Below are 19,260 nucleotides of genomic sequence, written 5' to 3'. Positions count from 1 at the left end.
GTGTATTACTGAAATGCCTCTGTTCTCGAAATTACGTCAGTTAAAGACCAGAAAAGGGTTACTCGAAGAAGCAGTTCCTGTCCCTCCTAGGGACAGTCCAGGACATTTTATGTATCACAAGCATGGCTTAGATGCCATAATATATCTAGACTTATGGGCGGACTATACTAAGGAACTAGAAGAGAAATATAGATGGCCCGTATCAGGTACATGGGATGCCGAGTGCATCATGCGAGTAGAAGAAGCATTATGGAAAAAGAAAGCCAGACAGTCCCAGAAAGATGCCATCGAGTTATGGCGCAAAGAATCTCATAAAAGAACCGAAAAAGAATTTAGAAAAACAGAATTAAGTAGGGAATCCTCAGAAAAAGCCCAAGAAAGGGAATTAATAGGAGAAGGTGAACGAGTTAGAGCAGAACAGTCAGACCGACAGAGAAATGCCCTTATTAAAGGTATGTATCCTCTTCTTGCCGAGGGCTTGCCGAAGGCAACCCCGGAAGTACCCGGTAATTTACCGCCGCCAATGGTCCCGATTAAGCTACGTCATAAACCGACCGCAGCTGAAATTTTTCTTTCGTCCTATTTGGACGACACAGTCCCAGCATATGCAAATCATGTTCTGCCTGTTCCGCCTGCTCCCGTTAATAATGTAATTTCTGTCCCGCCAACTACTGTTCCCGGGGGTCAAGTTCATGTTCCAGCACCCCCGGACCAGCCCACAGTAAATGTACCCGTTATGCCAGTCACTCTACCAGCCCGTACAGTATTCACCGACGATTCTAGTTTAGGAGCCGCGGGGGGAAGTGCTCCTCGCACCCCGCCTCAACCGAAACGTCTGACGCTGCACGACGTAGCGTTACAGCGTACGCCAAAAGTGGCGACATACACAGATCTCAAGCGACTTCTTACTGACTGTATATATGATCCAGTTCCAGGCGAAGATCACATGATCTTATATTCAGTACGTTTAAGACGGGTGGCCAGCTTTTTGATCACCCTGCCCGATATGAAGGAACATCTGAACAGAATATATCGTTTCATCCGTACAGGAGAGAATCCAGAAAGTATTCACGAAGCTATGTCACAAAGGAAAGCCGAGGTTCAACTTATGATTTTAAAGTTCCTGATTAACTGTTTAATAAGAGAGCAAGATTATCCAGATAAAGATCAAGACGAGATGAAAGTCCTAACCAGGTGGAGTGACAATATAGCGGAGGGAAAACACAAGACACAAGGTTGTATAGAGAGTATGTATAAGAAAATTCGTAAGGAAATAATACGTATACACAAGGAACGAGAAGCAAAAAGAGCAACCGAGAAAGAGAGTGACTCTTCTAGTGAAGAGGTAGACAGCGAGAATCCCTCCAGAATAGCGTATGTAGGTAGAACTAGACTTTCCGACCGATATTCACGCCTAGATTACAAGAAAGTTTTTCCTCCTCCTGCACCAGAACAGTGTTCTCTTGAGCAAGTATTCCAGGCCACCGATCACATTCTGAAATCACGAATAGGTTATAGCGAGCTTAGTACAATGCATGAACAAGAACTCGCCCGATCAGCAGTCCGATGGACTAGTGATTCCACCACGTTTCCAGATGAAATAGTGGCACAAACGTTTTTGAAACTGCCCCCAGCCGAGCAACGTCTGGTGGGTACATATATGATTCAGCACCGCATTACACTGTATGAGGAACGGCATTCTGATCCAGGTCCTCTACATGATGTATTGAACGAGTTACTCCAATACAGATGGAAGGGTCTAGGTACCGATTTAATTAGTGTCATTCTAGAACAGCGCCACAAATACCGAACATTTCTGAATCCACATTTTGTTCACGCCTCACCCCCAGAAAGAAAATCATTCTACATAGACAGACAGAATCCGTTACGGGAAGTGCATCCAGTTAAGGGAGAAGATGGTAGTCTAGAACGAGTATTTGTTTACACCCCTATCACGAAAATAGAACTCTTAGAAATGAAAAAGTTAATTCCTTGTCATGATAAAGATCCAGCAGGGTTCCACCGTGAATTAAAGGACATGCTCCGTATGGGAGAATACACGTATCCTGATATCATTAAAATGTTAAAGGTCCTGTTGCCTGCGGGCATATATGAAAAACTCAAAGAAAAAGAATGGGAGGAGGGAGAGAAAAAGATAGATTGGACAGCATTAGAAACTGAAGATAATACACGAGTACCAGGTACCGGTCTTGGGGATAAAGCTAAAGCTTTGCCCGAATTGTTAATACAAGTCTTGCCAAGATTACTAGCCACGAAAAAGGAAGATTGGGATGCCATCTCAGCCTGTAAACAGAAACAAGACGAAGATACTAGTGATTTTTATTCTAGATTTGAGAAATGTTTCATTATTAATAGTGGTCTGAAAACAAGTAGTGAATCGTACCCTCATCTTTTTGTTACCAAACTAGTCGAGAATTCAAGTCCACAAGTTAAAAATCGAGTACTGAAAGTCGAAAGTACATGGCAAGCTAATACTCCGTCACAGATGCTCCAGATGTTACAGTATCACCAGAACAGAATCAGGGAAGAGCAGGAACACGAAAAGAGACGTATGAAAGACACGAAAATGAAAGTACTAGTTGCACAATCTGTTCCACAAGACAGTCAGAAGAGGGGTCCGAATCAAGCCAGCCATCCTGCAGCTCCCGTTAAAGGGACATGCAATTACTGTAAACAGCCAGGTCATTTTATAAACGAATGTGCAGTTCTGAAACACAACATAGCTACTGGTAAGACTAAAGAGAGACCACGTCCGTCTAGACAAGAACAAGTTTCACAGAATTCCCAGCCACCACAGAATGCACAACAGACAGTTACAGTACCGCAGCCTATCGCTGCAACACAACACGTTACACAGCAGATGTACCAGTATGCACAGTCCGAGTATCCAGATTATCAGCCATATTCATGAAACAGCCTAGAGAGGGAGGCAGGCTTGCCTCTCATCGAGATTCCTGTAGATCAAGAGGGTCCCTATGTACACAGTCAAGTATTAGGGAAAGACAGAAAGTTTCTGATTGATACAGGGGCAAGTAGGACTACCATCAGTCATGACGAGGTTCCAGGGGCTCCGCTCTCAGGCTCTAGAAATGTTTCCCTTGGATTTTCAGGAAAGCCTATTGTTAATGAAATATCGAAACCAGTTACTCTAGAAGTTGGTCCATTGTCCCGAACTACAGATTTGTTACTCACGAAATCTTGTCCAGAAAATTTATTAGGCATTAAAACTCTGAAAGAATTAGGAGCAGTCATATGCTGCTCCCCAGAAGGGGTCCGTTTGTTTCTGCGTGATTTTAAAGGTCATTATGTATTACGTGATTTTGATCCAAGATTATTGAATGTACCGCAGCATTTATGGGCGCAAGGTCCAACTGATGTAGGTTGTATGCATATCACACCCCATCGTGTCACTCTGAAGCAAGGTGTTGTATTACCACGAATCCGACAGTACAAATTGCCACCTGAGGCTGTAGCAGCCTTATCCAAAATTATTGACGAACTCATTGCTCAAGGAGTGGTTGTAGAAACTGACTCCAATGTATGTAATTCTCCTATCATTCCAGTCCTGAAACGTACTGATCCAAATGCACCTCCAGTTTATCGATTAGTGATTGACCTTCGAGAACTTAATAAATGTATCATACCCCAATACCCAGTGGTCCCTGATATTTCCTCACTCTTGACAGCCATTGATTCTGAAGCTACGTTCTTTACAGTTATCGATCTCAAGAACGCATTCTTTAGTGTCCCTATTCATCCAGACAGCCAGTTCCTTTTCGGTTTCTGTTTAAATGGAAGAAGCTATAAATTCACACGAGCTCCTCAAGGATTTACAGAAAGTCCTAGTATTTACAGTCAAGCGCTTAAAAGACAACTAGACAATATTCACATGCCAACTGAAACTGCCCTGCTCCAGTATGTCGATGATCTACTGATCACAGCCCGTTCTGAACGTGACTGCGAACGTGCGTCACTTACAGTCCTGTATTTTCTGGCCGAGATGGGGCACAAGGTGTCCCCTTCCAAGTTGCAATTCTGTGTCCAGCAAGTGGTCTACCTTGGACACTTACTGTCCAAGAGGGGTAGGCAGTTGACACCAGACCGTATCCAGTTAATAGCACGTCTTCCACAGCCCAAGACTCAGAAGGAGGTACGAGCTTTTATCGGCCTCACTTCTTATTGCAGACAATGGATTCCTCAGTATGCATTTCTAGCCAAGCCACTGATACAGTTAACGACACAGGAGGCAGCCGTATCGACTGTCCTCCCTTGGACCCAGGAACATACACTTGTTTTCAATGAATTAAAGAAAGCTTTATGCCAAGCACCTGTTCTAGCAACACCGAACTATAGTAAGCCCTTTACACTTTTTGTTACTGAACGTGATGGTACTGCATTATCTGTTCTCACACAAGATCAAGCAGGACAATACAAGCCCTGTGCTTATTTTTCTAGCACATTAGATCCAGTAGCCCAGGCTCTGCCTGCGTGCCTCAAGTCAGTTGCAGCCACAGCTCTAGCTATCAGACAAAGTGATTCCATAGTGTTAGGACACTCCCTGACAGTACAAGTTCCACACTCCGTGGAGGTTCTTTTCAACCGAACACAGACTCAGCACTTGACAATTGCACGTTTAACAGGTTATGAACTGACACTGTTTCAGCCACACATAGAAATCAGACGCTGCAACATTTTAAATCCAGCTACACTGTTACCGTCAGTTACCTCTAATCCTGCCACACATGACTGTGTGGAAGTTGTTAACACCATGACAAAGCCAAGACAAGACTTGACAGACATTGCATTACCTAATCCCGACCTGACACTTTATGTGGATGGTTCATGTATGAGAACAAGTACAGGAGAACTAGTAGCCGCGTATGCAGTGACTACTGACACTGAAGTTATAGAAACACATCGTATTGACACCCTGTCTGCTCAAGCAGCAGAGCTTGTCGCTCTGACCCAAGCCTGCATACGAGCGAAGAACTTGAAAGTAAACATATACACAGATTCACGTTATGCATTCGGAGTCGTTCACGACTTTGGAGTACTCTGGCAAGAAAGAGGTTTCATGACTTCTCATGGAACCAAGATTCAGCATGGCCCCCTCATTCAAGCTCTGTTAGATGCAATACATTTACCGACAGCTATCGCTATCATGAAGTGCAAGGCACATACGAAAGTCACCGACATCATTTCCCAAGGTAACGATCTAGCAGATCAAACAGCCAAGCTCACAGCTCAGACTCCAGACAGTCCAGTTAACACGACACCGACACACATTCCAGATCAGACTACTTGTATGACAGTTAAGGACCCAACACAAGATGTAATAGATATACAGTCACATGCTACTCCCGATGAAATCAAGAAATGGTCCGAACAAGGAGGGGTCCAGACAGATCAAGGATGGTTGACGAAGGGAAAAGCCACATGGTTTCTCCCCGACTCTATGGTTCAAGTCATTATTAACACCGCACATAGTCCAGCACACTTAGGAGAAAAAGCCATGTTAGATAGTATCCAGAACATTTGGTTCAACAAGCATTTACGAGCAGCAGCCAAGCAGAAAGTGCGTACCTGCATGATATGTTGTCAGTTCAATCCAGGTAAAGGTGTCCCGGTGGAACAAGGTGGATTCCATCCTCCTGACCACCCTTTTGAAGTCCTCCAGATGGATTATATTCAGATGGAGCGATGTCGAGGTTTCAAGTATGTCCTCGTAGTTGTATGCGCTTTGTCCAGGTGGACAGAAGCATATCCAGTTCCAGATTACACAGCCGCGACCACTGCCAGGCAGTTGGTTCGTGAGTTCTTTCCCCGCTATGGATTACCTAGGGTCGTGTATTCAGATAACGGCCAGCCATTCTCATCCGAGCTCATGAAACAAGTTTCCCTTCTGTTAGGGTACCAGTGGAAGTTCCATTGTGTACGCCATCCTGAAGCAGCCGGTCTCGTAGAGAGACATAACCAGACCCTGAAAATCCGTATTGCTAAAGTGTGTGCAGAGAAAGGTGTAGATTGGATAGTAGCACTGCCAGTCGCCCTTTTCTATATGAGAATGGTCGCTCACTCCCGTTCAGGTCTGTCCCCGTATGAGATAGTGTTTGGACGTCCCCCCAATATGTGGGGTACACCTAGACCCCGTATCATTACCGATGTTGACAGTAATATGCTGACAGATTACCTTGCTTCCTTGATGTCTGCACTACAATCTTGTCGTTCACAGGTTGCCGCTGCATTTCCAGACAACACCGAAGTGAAATCGCACGAAGTCATACCAGGCGACTTCGTCCTCGTGAGAAATTTTGATCGTTCAAGTCCGCTGCAGCCCCGCTGGAAGGAGCCCCGCCTCGTTCTCCTCACCACCCGGACAGCAGTGAAGATTGAAAACCGAAAAGGGTGGCTACACGCCAGCCACGTCAAGAAATTCCATGGACTCAAAGCTAAATCTTTTCTCAAGGACTGCCCCGTTCTCAAGGACTGCCCAGAAACTGAATCTAAAATTCCCCTGTTAGAGAAAACTCCGCAGCAGGAGTATAAATCCAAGTTGAGGTCTAGTAAGTCAGCCAGTTTAATTGTCTAAGTCCCTCTCGGGTGAAACGGTTAGACAGGTTCCTGACATGTATGAGATAGACCCACACAGTGAAAGAGTTAGTCAAAACTCTAAGAGAATACGCTATCGAAAGAATCTTTGCAGTCGATGTATAGCTACTCTGTTCTTTTTATTATTTTTAAGCCTTATGGTTACATGCATAAGTTATGCGTTGCATTTATGTTTTCCTATTTCACATGTACATATGTTTTCTAATGTTACAGTAGAGCACACATTTAGTGACCTGCCTCCTCACGAGTTATCCTATCGTCTTGCTATGCGTAATAATACTTTTATCCGAATGCTGCACTATTCACACCAGACCAGCAATGCCACTAATTGTTGGGTGTGTGGTCGACTCCCCCCTTTCCAGACACCGAAGGGAGTTCTGCCACTCTTTCCTTATCCTTTTTCACATAATGGTTCGTGTGGAGCATGGTCCACGTTAACGTCATCCCTAACTGATATGTCCCTTCTGAATCGAACATGTTTCCCAGACAAGGAAGGTCTTTCCCATAGAACAGGGTTAGATCTAGAAAATGAAGTATATGATCTAGGTAATTATTCCTCGAATTTCATGGTTCTGAATGTTCAGTCCGAGACTACTCCAGATTTGCCTGCTATTTCAGTTCTACCAGTTAAAGGCGAATTATGTGTCAGACAGAATGGTTCCGCACATGTAGGTCATAGTGATTGTACTACTGTAGTCGAGTATAGTGACAGTGGGAAATCTATTTTCAAAGCCTCACGTCATTCTTATTTTGTTTGTGGTCAGACCGCATATGTTCGTCTGCCCCTAGATTGGGATGGAACATGTTACATTGCCTTCCTACTGCCACCAGTTTTCCTAGCCTCATCTGATTATCACCGAAACACACATCTAGTACACGTTAGACATAGAAGGGAGACTGAGTCCCCAATTGTCGATCAAACTGAAACTACTCTAGAACAATATCAAGATTTCAATAAAGGTTTCTTTTTCTTCATAGGTCCTGTCCAGAATAGTAAGTTAATACGTAGGCTAACCAGAACCCTTGAAGCAGTAGTGAATGAGACTACTTCCGCTCTAGGTAATTTAACCGAAGAGCAATCTGCCATTAGATTTGTCGTGCTCCAAAATCGTCTCGTTCTTGACGTCATATTGGCCGATAGAGGAGGAGCTTGTAGAGTCATCGGATCTAGTTGCTGCATTTTCATTCCTAATAACGCGCCGTCTGTTTATTCAGCTATAACGAGACTTCATAAAATTGCCCATCAGTTACACCAGAATCCAGGCACCTGGGCATGGTCCGGTTGGCTCTGGAGTATCATATCTGCCTGGGGATGGAAAGTATTGTCATTCCTAGGTATAGCAGTAATGATCATATTCAGTTGCTGCCTCTGTTTACAATGTGGCCCTGCGATTTGCGGCTTGTGTGCTACCTCTTGTATTCCTAGTCGTAAGTCCCGTTCAAAGACAATTCGAGACGAGCAAATGATGCTATATGAACAGATAGATGGTATTATGAATATTGATGTTTCCTGATGGAAACGTAGGGCACAAGGAGGGAATGAGGAAAATTGAATTTTGCCTTGTTATATGTGCCTACGTGTTCCCCATCCTATGTTATATGTGCATGATCGATATGCATGTATTCCCCTATGATCGATTAAAGACGCAATTATAGTTGTGTCCAACTCTAGTATGCCAAGTATCCAGTTCTCGTGAAAGCAACGAGTATCAGGCCTATGTTGCAACGTTTTACAGTGTGCACGTTAATTCACCACATTGTCCCCGTTTCTAGGCCTCAAAGGGCCCGGACACCAGATTCAAGCTCCAGTCTCCTGAACCCTCTCCGAGGAGCGATGCAGCCCCCACCTGCATCCCTGACCCTTCACTTACTTCCTGTCTCGCAGCGCGGTACCCGGCTTGGCTCTGCCTGCCTGCCTGTCTGCCAAGAATATGTTATGCTTCCAGTTATCAGTCCAGCTTTCCTTCTCTGCATTCCTAAGCTACTGAACCGCATAAACAGTTCAGCTATAGTCTAGTCTTTCTGTCTCCATGTAAGAGAAATACTGTATTAGTATTCATAGAATATTCCTAACACACACAATACATGTAGAATATATGCATGCACCAGCCTTAGTGTCAAGTAGCCTTTGCCCTGATAACTTTTAGATTCTATCGACATGTACTCCAAACACCAGATACCAGATATGCTATAGGTACATGTCGTCCTGACACCGCAGACTTTAGTCTCCTCTTCTAGTGCAGAAGTCATAGCCCCAGTTCTCCCTAGTAACACGTCATTGCCCGTTTGCGCGCACCACTAGGTTAAAGGTCCCAGCTGCTCTCAGGTAGCCCCCCTCCTTGTTTCCGCCCACTCATGACATTTCTATGACGTTTCACATCACATGTCTCAGTGCACGCCCTGTACACGCCTTCTGTTTCCACCCATGTGTTCTTATCTTACGCTTGTCACAAGTTACGCCTACTGTATGTAATGTATTTGAAATATCTTACTATATATACACTGCACTGTTAATGAAATGGTGCAGCTGCCTTCCTTCCTATTTTATTTCAGGCTGTCCCGTTCCAGTCCCTTCCCTTTTGCCTGAATAAAGCCTGTTCAACTCGGACACATCGGATCCTGCCTCTTATTTATTGAGCTATCTGTTATTGTTAATATATTCAAAAATAGTACCGGTAATTAATTATTTATTTACCACACAAGTTCAGAGGGAACTTGAGTCATTATGAACAAATCTAGCATCACTTGATGGAAGGTCTCAACATGCAGTGAAATTGTGGCATCTTCCTCTTCAGCATTAGCCAAGAGGCTCGGCCAAGACAACAGCGAGGAAGAATCCGGCATTGAGGAACAGCATCGTCAAGACTCCTAATGAACTCTGGAGCAGGACTGTTTCTTAGAGGAAGAAGAGCAATTTTCTTCGTTTTGAGCTTTTTGTATTTTTTTGTGGGAAGTTCTTTTGGAAGAACTTTCCCTCTAAGGAGACTTATTTAAAGGTAAAAGGGAAAACTTTGGCAGGTCCCTTCAGCTTTGGAGAGACTCAGACCACAGCAGCAGGTTCCAACCCGAACACCTCATGCAGATGTCATATGCGTCTGCCAAGGACATTTTCTTTCAGCACCTGTGATAAGAGTTAAAACATGGAATCTTAGGTGGACCCATTAGAGCTATTCACTGTTGCAGTGGAGCACTAAGAGAGATCAGGACCTTCAGCGATGAGTTACAGAAAAAGAGGACCTGCAACCAGAACACCACTTGGCGCCTAATATACTTCTGTGTTGTCACATCTGGGGGAGGGGAGGAGGGGGGAGTTGTGACTGAAACTTCTGTGTCGTCACCTGTCGGGGGGGGGGGGGGTTGGCTCAAACGCATGGTGTCACCCAGCGGTACTGGTGACCTACTGCTAGAGAAAAGGTTTCCCGACCAGTCTGATGCCTGAAAGGATAATTCATAAGGTGAGGATTCTGCAGGAAGATTTAAGTGTCTGACCTACTCTCTTCACATATGAATAGCACAGTGAAAATACATAGAAGTGCCATTTGGTATGTCTACATAACATATGTAAAGTTACACTCTGAGTTCCACTCACTGAGCTGCCTGTTTAACCATTGAAGTCCTAGGACAAGACATACTCAATCGTCTATTGTCGGCACCCCATGAAATTGAAGTATATGCTCGAAGTGCAAATTGGAACGGAATCTTTCCACAGGCCCCTCATGCCTATTTACTTCACTCAGGATAATCTGGTCTACTCCCACTTCGCCCATCATAGAATTCTTGTGACCTGAATGTAGTAATAGTAGCTTTAAAGTTTTGTTTCAGCACTGGGATGCTTTAGTAAAGCAGGTTGATGTTGACTAATGCCCTGATTCAGAGTTTTTCGGAATGCAGGTGCTATTTATTGCACATGATAAAGAACAATATCCTGGGGTACATTATTTATTGGGAGCGGTAAATAGAAGCTACTCAGATTGTTTGGGGAATAACATGTGGGAGTCGGTGCTTGACGCATCAAAATATACATGGTGCAGTGCAGTAAATACCATACACGTTTCTCCTGCTAAGTTCCGGTAGGTGTGACCTGTCGAAATGTAATGAAAGTGATAAATACCACTCAACTCAGAATTCAAATCACTGCGCAAAAAGGTTTTTACACACTGGGGATAGAAAATTCTGTTCTCGAGGGCGAACACAAATAAAGTGAAAACATCAGTAGATGGCAAGCTATGCACAGCATGAGATCTACAGCTCACATGCCTCGAACTAATAATTATTCTGAAAGCCTGGCCTTACTGTTGCTCTCAAGGACTGTGGTCGGACACGCCTACCCAGGCTATACCCTACAATTCCCAGGCTCTATACAGCGGTGAGTCTGAAGTTCAAGCAGGCGCTTTGGCTCACATCCATATAGTTTAGAATAACCTGCTCTTCATCAGAGTATCTACTGGCTAAGACTTAAACCCCAGCCAATGGTGTCACTGGCAAATGACGATGGTCTTTGTAGTTTTAGGTGGAGCTGCTACAGCGCTACCGCTTGCTGTATTTTATATGTGATGGAATGGAATGGTCATAGTTTCTGGGGGTTTCTGATTCGTGCATGGACAAGATTGCTCTGACTCTCCCCAACTTTTACTTGCCCTGCGTTTCCGTCCACCAGACCATGGTACAGCTCCCACAATCCTCCCCCGTCGCAACTCTTCAATCTTCCTCTTCTTGACCCCTTCCTTTGTCGTTCACCGCCATTACTCTTCCACTTCTGGTGGGTTCGCTCCCTGGGTGCTCTCTGTTGCCTTCACGCTATACAGGCTATTTTATTTGCACAGCAGCTCGCCTGCCATTGGCGTCATCCCACACCTTTGTTGTATTTAGGACTGAGATACTGCTCTATTCAGCAGGTACAGTCCTTATGAAAAGCCTCTGCACACCCATGCATGCAGAGGACTCAACCGTGGAAATGCTCAGCGCATTTGTGTGCCCACCTCTCTTTCATGACGTGATGTGCTTACTCTGGGCTGCCTGTCATTGTACCTGGTGGTGTGGCCAGATAGAAGAGACGGAGACAGACAGCCGTGTACTTTAGACCTCTACCTTGCAGAAATTCCACAGAGCAACGTGCATGCAGAGAATGACCCGAGCTGTACATTTTGGGCATTCCTGCTCCTTATTTAAGGATGCAAATGAAAAACATGCATTGCATTTTAGATGAGTCATCTTCTCCACCCCTCATCTTCTCCCATGTCTGCTGATGGCAGGGAGCCTGTGACATCATGTGGTATTGACTGATGCAGCATCAGCCATGGGCCAGATGTGCTGCTTTGTACAGAGGGGGGAATGGGCTGTGCACGACTTCTGCCTGCCCGGCCCTCCCACAACTCACAGGCCCTTTAGTGAATCTATGACTTCCGTGTTGTGAAAACTTACCACAAGCCTTGTGACAATAAGCCATGTTTCAAGTGTGCACTGTTCTCTTTTCGTTACTTAATGTGTTTTACAATTACCCTTGTTTTCTTCTTGATTTAAATAATGCAATGGTATGAACCATTGTGTGATTGCTGAACTTTTGGAATGTTTTCATATCAGAAAGGAATATTTAATTAAGTCATTGTAAAACGGACCCTACATTTTCAAAGCCTTCTCTCAGTACTATGTTGACACTTACCTGATATGTACGACACTAGAAGCATAGTCACAGTGCGCAAAGGGATGCTGAAATTGGAATTCATTGGTATATTTTGGTTTCTTCTTTATTTCCATAGATTAACTCGTATTGCCTGATTTACTTCCACGCACAGCGATCACTTGGTTTTGTTTCTGTGGGTTAAAAAAGAAGGCACAATCATTGTTATGGTTTACAGAAATAATGTTTGCCTAGCCACCTGGTGACAAATGTGAAGAAACTGACGCAATCGGGAAGAACACAGAGTTACTGCAGTTGAGCACAATCGGTAAATGCATTTTGTGAAGAGGCCGTCGACTTTTCAGTAACATTCTTTAGAAATGTTAACATAAAGTCAAAGAAGTCAAAGAGCGACAAGCAACAAAACGATGTAAGGAATGCGTGAATTAATCCCAACCACTTGCCATCCCTCAGGCCGACTTTCCATACAAACCTTCACATAATAAAACACCTTCTGCAAAGTCAGTAGGTCTCGGCAATGCGAGGGCTATTGGCGTTGTCAAAGTCTTTTAGCTATCTGGTATAGCAGCAGGGCTGCTGTTAAGCATGGATGAAAGCCGTGGAAAAAAGCGATATGACAAGGCCAGCGCTCGCCAAGTCAAAGCGCTTTTTTGTCTGCAGGAGGGGCGGGACAAGAAACACAACACATATTCAATACAATAGTCTCTTCTAGACAGTGCATCTCCTCTGTTTAACCTAGGTCTAAAAAATAATAATGATAAACTGTAGAACGCAACCTAGACCTTTTACATTTGAGCAAAAATGCAATATGCATTTTTGTAAAGTGCCTCTTATATCGTCAATGACATTTTCTAGAAATATTAAAAATGTTCAAACAAGTCGAAGATAGCAAGAACTAAATACTATTACTTTTAGCTTTACTGTTAAACAGTTCCAATATTTTTCCGTTTGCTCTTAAAATATATCTTTTATTTATTTTATTTATGTCTATTTTATTTAGAAAGTTTTATATAGCGCGAACATGACGACCAAGAGTATCAGAGCGCTTTACAGTATATGCATCAAGAGGGTACAAGTAAAATAAAACAAAGTAAATAAGTCAAAAAAATTCACAGATATAAAATGTCAAAACAGAATAAACAAAGCGAAAAATTCACAGTCATAAAATGCCTGAAACATTCTCTTGAGCCAGGCAACCGGGCCACGAATCTGCGGTTGTGGCCCCAGCATCACATGGAGAGGCCAGACTGATGTGAAAAATTCTTCATTAGGAGCCCTTTGGCTTCTTTCTTGAAGAGGAACATGGGAGGGTTCATCCTGACTTCAGGGGGAAGGTATCTTTCAATTGTGAATGCTCCTTATAAAAGCAATTTTTTCACTTGTGATTCTGAAAATGTATGTAAATTGTTAATGTGTTTCAACAAAACTCCTATATTTCTCAGCATCCTCCTCATGTCTGCTACAAAGTGATGTTTAATTAACTCCTTTTTTCACTGCAATGTACATTTTAGTTCGAGCCTGGGCAGCACATCTGCTGCTCTGCAAGGCATGCTGTATTAGAGTATGCACTTTAAGCTCCGCCCACTCTCCGCCCATATCATTGGCTTGTGTCTTTGTCCTTTGTAAATGCTGGCTTCTGATTCATTAATCAGCTTGTTAATACCTCCTTAGTACCGCCTTGTCTTCATTTGTAACCTCGCATGAGGACTGGCCTTTTCAGGTCTCGCCTATTCTATCCCACAGGAATAAATAGGCGAGATTATAGTAAGCGGAAAAGAAAAGTCTACCTAGCTGCGGATCGCGTACAGTTCATGTGAGCTCTGCGCATGCACATCATCGCCAGCCACATCACACACCACCATTTGTCTGAACCTCGGCATCAGACGTCAAAGGCTGCCGCTCCCCCGCCCCCGAATTAGACTTGAGAGGAATGCACTCTCCCGCCCCTACCACAGAAATGCCGAGAGCTTTTTTTTTTCTACATGGCTCGTTACTTATTTCCTGTCTTTCTCTGGCTCACATTTTACTTTCTTCTCTGACTCATGCTTTTTTTGTCGGATCGTGCATTTCTTTCCCAACCTTTCGTCTGCTAGTGCTTTTTTCCCCACTCTTGTCGGCTCAAGCTTTTTCCCCCCACTCTTACGTCGGCTCGAGTATCCCCTCCCCCACTCTTTTGTCGGCTAATGCTTCCCCTACTCTTTCTCAGTGCATTTTTCCCCCCACGCCTCACACTGCTGCACGCCTCACACTGCTGCACGCCACACACTGCTGCACGCCACACACTGCTGCACGCCACACACTGCTGCACGCCACGCACTGCTGCACGCCACACACTGCTGTACACCTCACACTGCTGCATTCTGCACACTACTGCACGACACACTGCTGCATGCCACACACTGCTGCACGCCACACACTACTGCACGCCACACACTGATGCACGCCTCACACTAATGCATGCTGCACACTGCTGCATTACCCACACTGCTGCATGCCGCACACTGCTGCACGACTCACACTGCTGCACACCTCAGACTGCTGCATGCCTCACACTGATGCGTGCCTCACACTGCCGCATGCTGCACACTGCTGCACAACACACTGCTGCACGCCACACACTGCTGCACGCCTCACACTGCCTCACGCCTCACACTGCTGCACGCCTCACACTGCTGCATACTGCACACTGCTGCATGCTGCACACTGCTGCATGCCTCACACTGCTGCATGCACGCCTCACACTGGTGCACGCCTCACACTGCTGCATGCTGCACACTGCTGCACGCCACACACTGTTGCACAACACACACTGCTGCACGCCACACACTGCTGCACGCCACACACTGCTGCACGCCTCAAATTGCTGCACACCTCACACTGCTGCATTACTCACACTGCTACAAGCTGCACAATGCCGCACGACTCAAACTGCTGCACACTGATGCATACTGCACACTGCTGCACGCCACACACTGCTGCACGCCTCACACTGCTGCACGCATCATACTGCTGCACACCACACACTGCTGGACGCCTCACACTGCTGCATGCCACACACTGATGCACGCCTCACACTGCTGCATGCTGCACACTGCTGCATGACACACTGCGGCACGCCCCACACTGCTGCACGCCACACACTGCTGCATGCCACACACTGCTGCACGCCACACACTGCTGCACGCCACACACTGCTGCACGCCACACACTGCTGCACACCACACACTGCTGCACGCCTCACACTGCTGCACGCCTCACACTGCTGGATGCTGCACACTGCTGCACGACACACTGCTGCATGCCACACACTGCTGTACGCCACACACTACTGCACGCCACACACTGCTGCACGCCTCACACTGCTACACGCTGCACACTGCTGCATTACTCACACTGCCGCACGCCTCACACTGCCACATGCCTTACACTGCTGCACGCCTCACACTGCTGCACACCTCACACTGCTGCACGCCTCCCACTGCCGCACGCCTCACACTGCTGCATGCTGCACACTGCTGCACGACACACTGCTGCACGCCACACACTGCCGCACGCCTCACACTGCCGCACGCCTCACACAGCCGCACGCCTCACACTGCTGCATGCTCCACACTGCTGCATGCTCCACACTGCTGCACGCCACACTGCATGCCACACACTGCTGCACGCCACACACTGCTGCACGCCACACACTGCTGCACGCCACACACTGCTGAATGCCAGACACTGCTGCATGCCACTCACTGCTGCATGCCACTCACTGCTGCACGCTACACACTGCTGCACGCCACACACTGCTGCACACCTCACACTGCTGCACGCTGCTCACTGCTGCATTACTCACACTGCTGCATGCTGCACACTGCCGCACGCCTCACACTGCCGTACGCCTCACACTGCTGCACGCCTCACACTGCTGCATGCCTCACACTGCTGCACGCCTCACACTGCTGCACGCCTCACACTGCCGCACACCTTACACTGCTGCATGCTGCACACTGCTGCACGACACACTGCTGCACGCCACACACTGCCGCACGCCTCACACTGCCGCATGCCTCACACAGCCGCACTCCTTACACTGCTGCATGCTGCACACTGCTGCACGACACACTGCTGCACGCCACACACTGCTGCACGCCACACTGCATGCCACACACTGCTACACACCACACACTGCTGCACGCCACACACTGCTGCACGCCACACACTGCTGCACGCCACACACTGCTGAATGCCAGACACTGCTGCATGCCACTCACTGCTGCATGCCACTCACTGCTGCACGCTACACACTGCTGCACGCCACACACTGCTGCACACCTCACACTGCTGCACGCTGCACACTGCTGCATTACTCACACTGCTGCATGCTGCACACTGCCGCACGCCTCACACTGCCGCACGCCTCACACTGCTGCACGCCTCACACTGCTGCATGCCTCACACTGCTGCACGCCTCACACTGCTGCACGCCTCACACTGCCGCACACCTTACACTGCTGCATGCTGCACACTGCTGCACGACACACTGCTGCACGCCACACACTGCCGCACGCCTCACACTGCCGCATGCCTCACACAGCCGCACTCCTTACACTGCTGCATGCTGCACACTGCTGCACGACACACTGCTGCACGCCACACACTGCTGCACGCCACACACTGCTGCACGCCTCACACTGCTGCATGCTGCACACTGCTGTACACCACAATGCAGGCCACACACTGCTGCACGCCCGACACTGCTGCACGCCTCACAGTGCTGCACGCCTCACACTGCTGCACGCCACACACTGCTGCACGCCTCACACTGAAGTTGAAGTTGAAGTTGAAAGCATTTATAGAGCGCGCTAACACCGAGCGGTTTCATGGCGCTATGACTAGACTGAGAAGGGGAGGGATGACTAAGAACTAAAAAGAATATTTATAGAGGCAAGGCCAGGGAAAAGAGGTAAGTTTTGAGGGCTCTGCGGAAATCCGCATAACAAGGCAGAGACCGGATACAACAAGCATTTTGTAAAGATGACTCCAATACAGAAATGATGATTAAAGTTAGTCTTTAATGGTCAGAAGTAAAGAGACCTCCAGCTCCTTCCACAGCTCCCTCTACTATCTCCTATTCAGACTATAACATTCTAAGCTCCTAGCAACATGCTCACAGTTCCATGAAGCATAGATCCTAACACATCTTCCCCATTACAATATAATACAATCTAAAAATACAAGCTACAGGATAAAGCAAATACAAAAAAATGAAAGTGACAATTAAGGGGAATTACATTTTGCAACATTACCACAGCTCCAAGCAGAACCATCATTTAAGATGAGAATTTTTTTTACAGATTTCACTTGTTTAGGTCGTGAATATTTACTTTCCCCTTTTATAACAATACCACTTTTTTTCGTCACAACCCAATCACCAACATTTATGTCCGAATCTCTCACCCTCATTCTCAAATTGTATGAATGTGCAGAATTACACTGTTTTTTGACGACACCATCTTTCACACTTGAACGGTCACTCCAAACACATTCCTTGTTCTTCAGCCAACCCGGAACTTCCTTCAAACCTGGTTCACGCCCTTTCAGAGAAACAAATGGAGATATACCTGTGACTGCGGGGTCACTCTATACGACCAGACCATTTTCTTAAGCTCCTCAGACCACGACAGACCATTCGCCAAAGATAACTGAATATTCTCCATCAACAATCTATTAATCCTTTCAACAAGACCATTTGCTTGTGGCCTAAACAACGCAACTTTCTCATGACAAATTCCCATACCATCCAAAAACTCCTTCATCTCTCTTGATACTAATTGCACACCATTATCTGAAATCAAAGTTTTCGGTATGCCCTCATTTAAAAATGTTCTTTCCATAAAACTTATCACCCTTCTAGTATCAATGTTCTCGGTAGACTCCATCACGAACCACTTTGAATGATAATCCACAAGGACCATTATAAATCTATTCTGAGCACCCAATTTAGAAATCGGACCTAGGAAATCAATCGCCAATTTCTCCCAGGGACGTGCTGGAAAATCAACACAGGAAAGAGGAGGTTGCCTAATTACTTTCGTCTTATCACTTCCAGCACATGCATGGCAATTCCTGACCAAATCATCTATTTCACCATCCATACCTGGCCACCAATATGATTCACGGATCCTTCTCTTAGTCATGTTCCTTCCCAAATGACCTTCATGCGCTATATTCATGATTTTGGACCAGAGATTACACGGTGGCACCAACCTGTTCCTCCTCCACAGTTTACCTTCAGAAACACTCAATTCAGCTTTTACATTAAAAAAAACCTTTCAAACGAATATCATTAGAAGATTCCCTAGACCATCCTCCAGAAACATTTTCCATAACCAAAGGAATTAGCTGATCATTTGCCATGGCACTCTCCCATTGTCCTTTATCAAATGCTAGAATTTCATCACAACTAATCACTGGATCATTGATTTCTGACTCACCAAAAACCAAATCTACAGGCATTCTAGACAGATAGTCTGCAATGACGTTTCTCTCTCCCCTCATATATTCCATTTGAAAGTTGTATTCAAGCACAGATAAAATCCATTTTGATATTCTTGGAGTGACATTTCCCTCCAAGCCTCTTACTCCTTTAAACAAATGCACAAGGGGCTTATGATCTGTCCGTACTCTAAAAGGTAAACCCCAAAGGAAATACCTGAAATGTTTAATTCCCCACGTACAAGCGAGAGCCTCCCTCTCAATAACTGAATAAGAAACTTCAGCACCCTGAAGTCTCCTAGAAGCAAAGCCTATAATTCTTTCCACACCATCAGATATTTGAGAGAGCACAGCTCCAATTCCCACAGCACTTGCATCAGTGGTAACCAATGTTTTGGCTTTAACGTCAAAATGACCTAAAGTAGGTGCATGAAGAATTCCCATTTTCACACATTTGAAAGCATTCTCACAAGCTTCATTCCATTCGAAAACCACACCATTCTTCA

General features: G+C 45.8%; 1 protein-coding gene across 1 annotated transcript in view; it reads right to left on the bottom strand.

Moving 5' to 3' along the window:
• LOC144820014 (protein NLRC3-like) overlaps positions 1 to 12,438 on the bottom strand; it is a 548,927-nt gene extending 536,489 nt beyond the window's left edge. The window contains exon 1 of the mRNA XM_078677678.1: positions 12,290 to 12,438. Coding sequence (XP_078533804.1) covers positions 12,290 to 12,353 — 64 coding nt within the window. The 5' untranslated portion in view covers positions 12,354 to 12,438. The remainder of the gene's footprint in view (positions 1 to 12,289) is intronic.
• Between the last annotated feature and the right edge of the window lie 6,822 nt (positions 12,439 to 19,260).

The sequence above is a fragment of the Lissotriton helveticus genome, chromosome 1_1 (genome assembly GCF_964261635.1).
Source record: "Lissotriton helveticus chromosome 1_1, aLisHel1.1, whole genome shotgun sequence".
NCBI classification, from domain to species: domain Eukaryota; kingdom Metazoa; phylum Chordata; class Amphibia; order Caudata; family Salamandridae; genus Lissotriton; species Lissotriton helveticus.
This window is presented reverse-complemented; position numbering and strand designations above follow the sequence as displayed.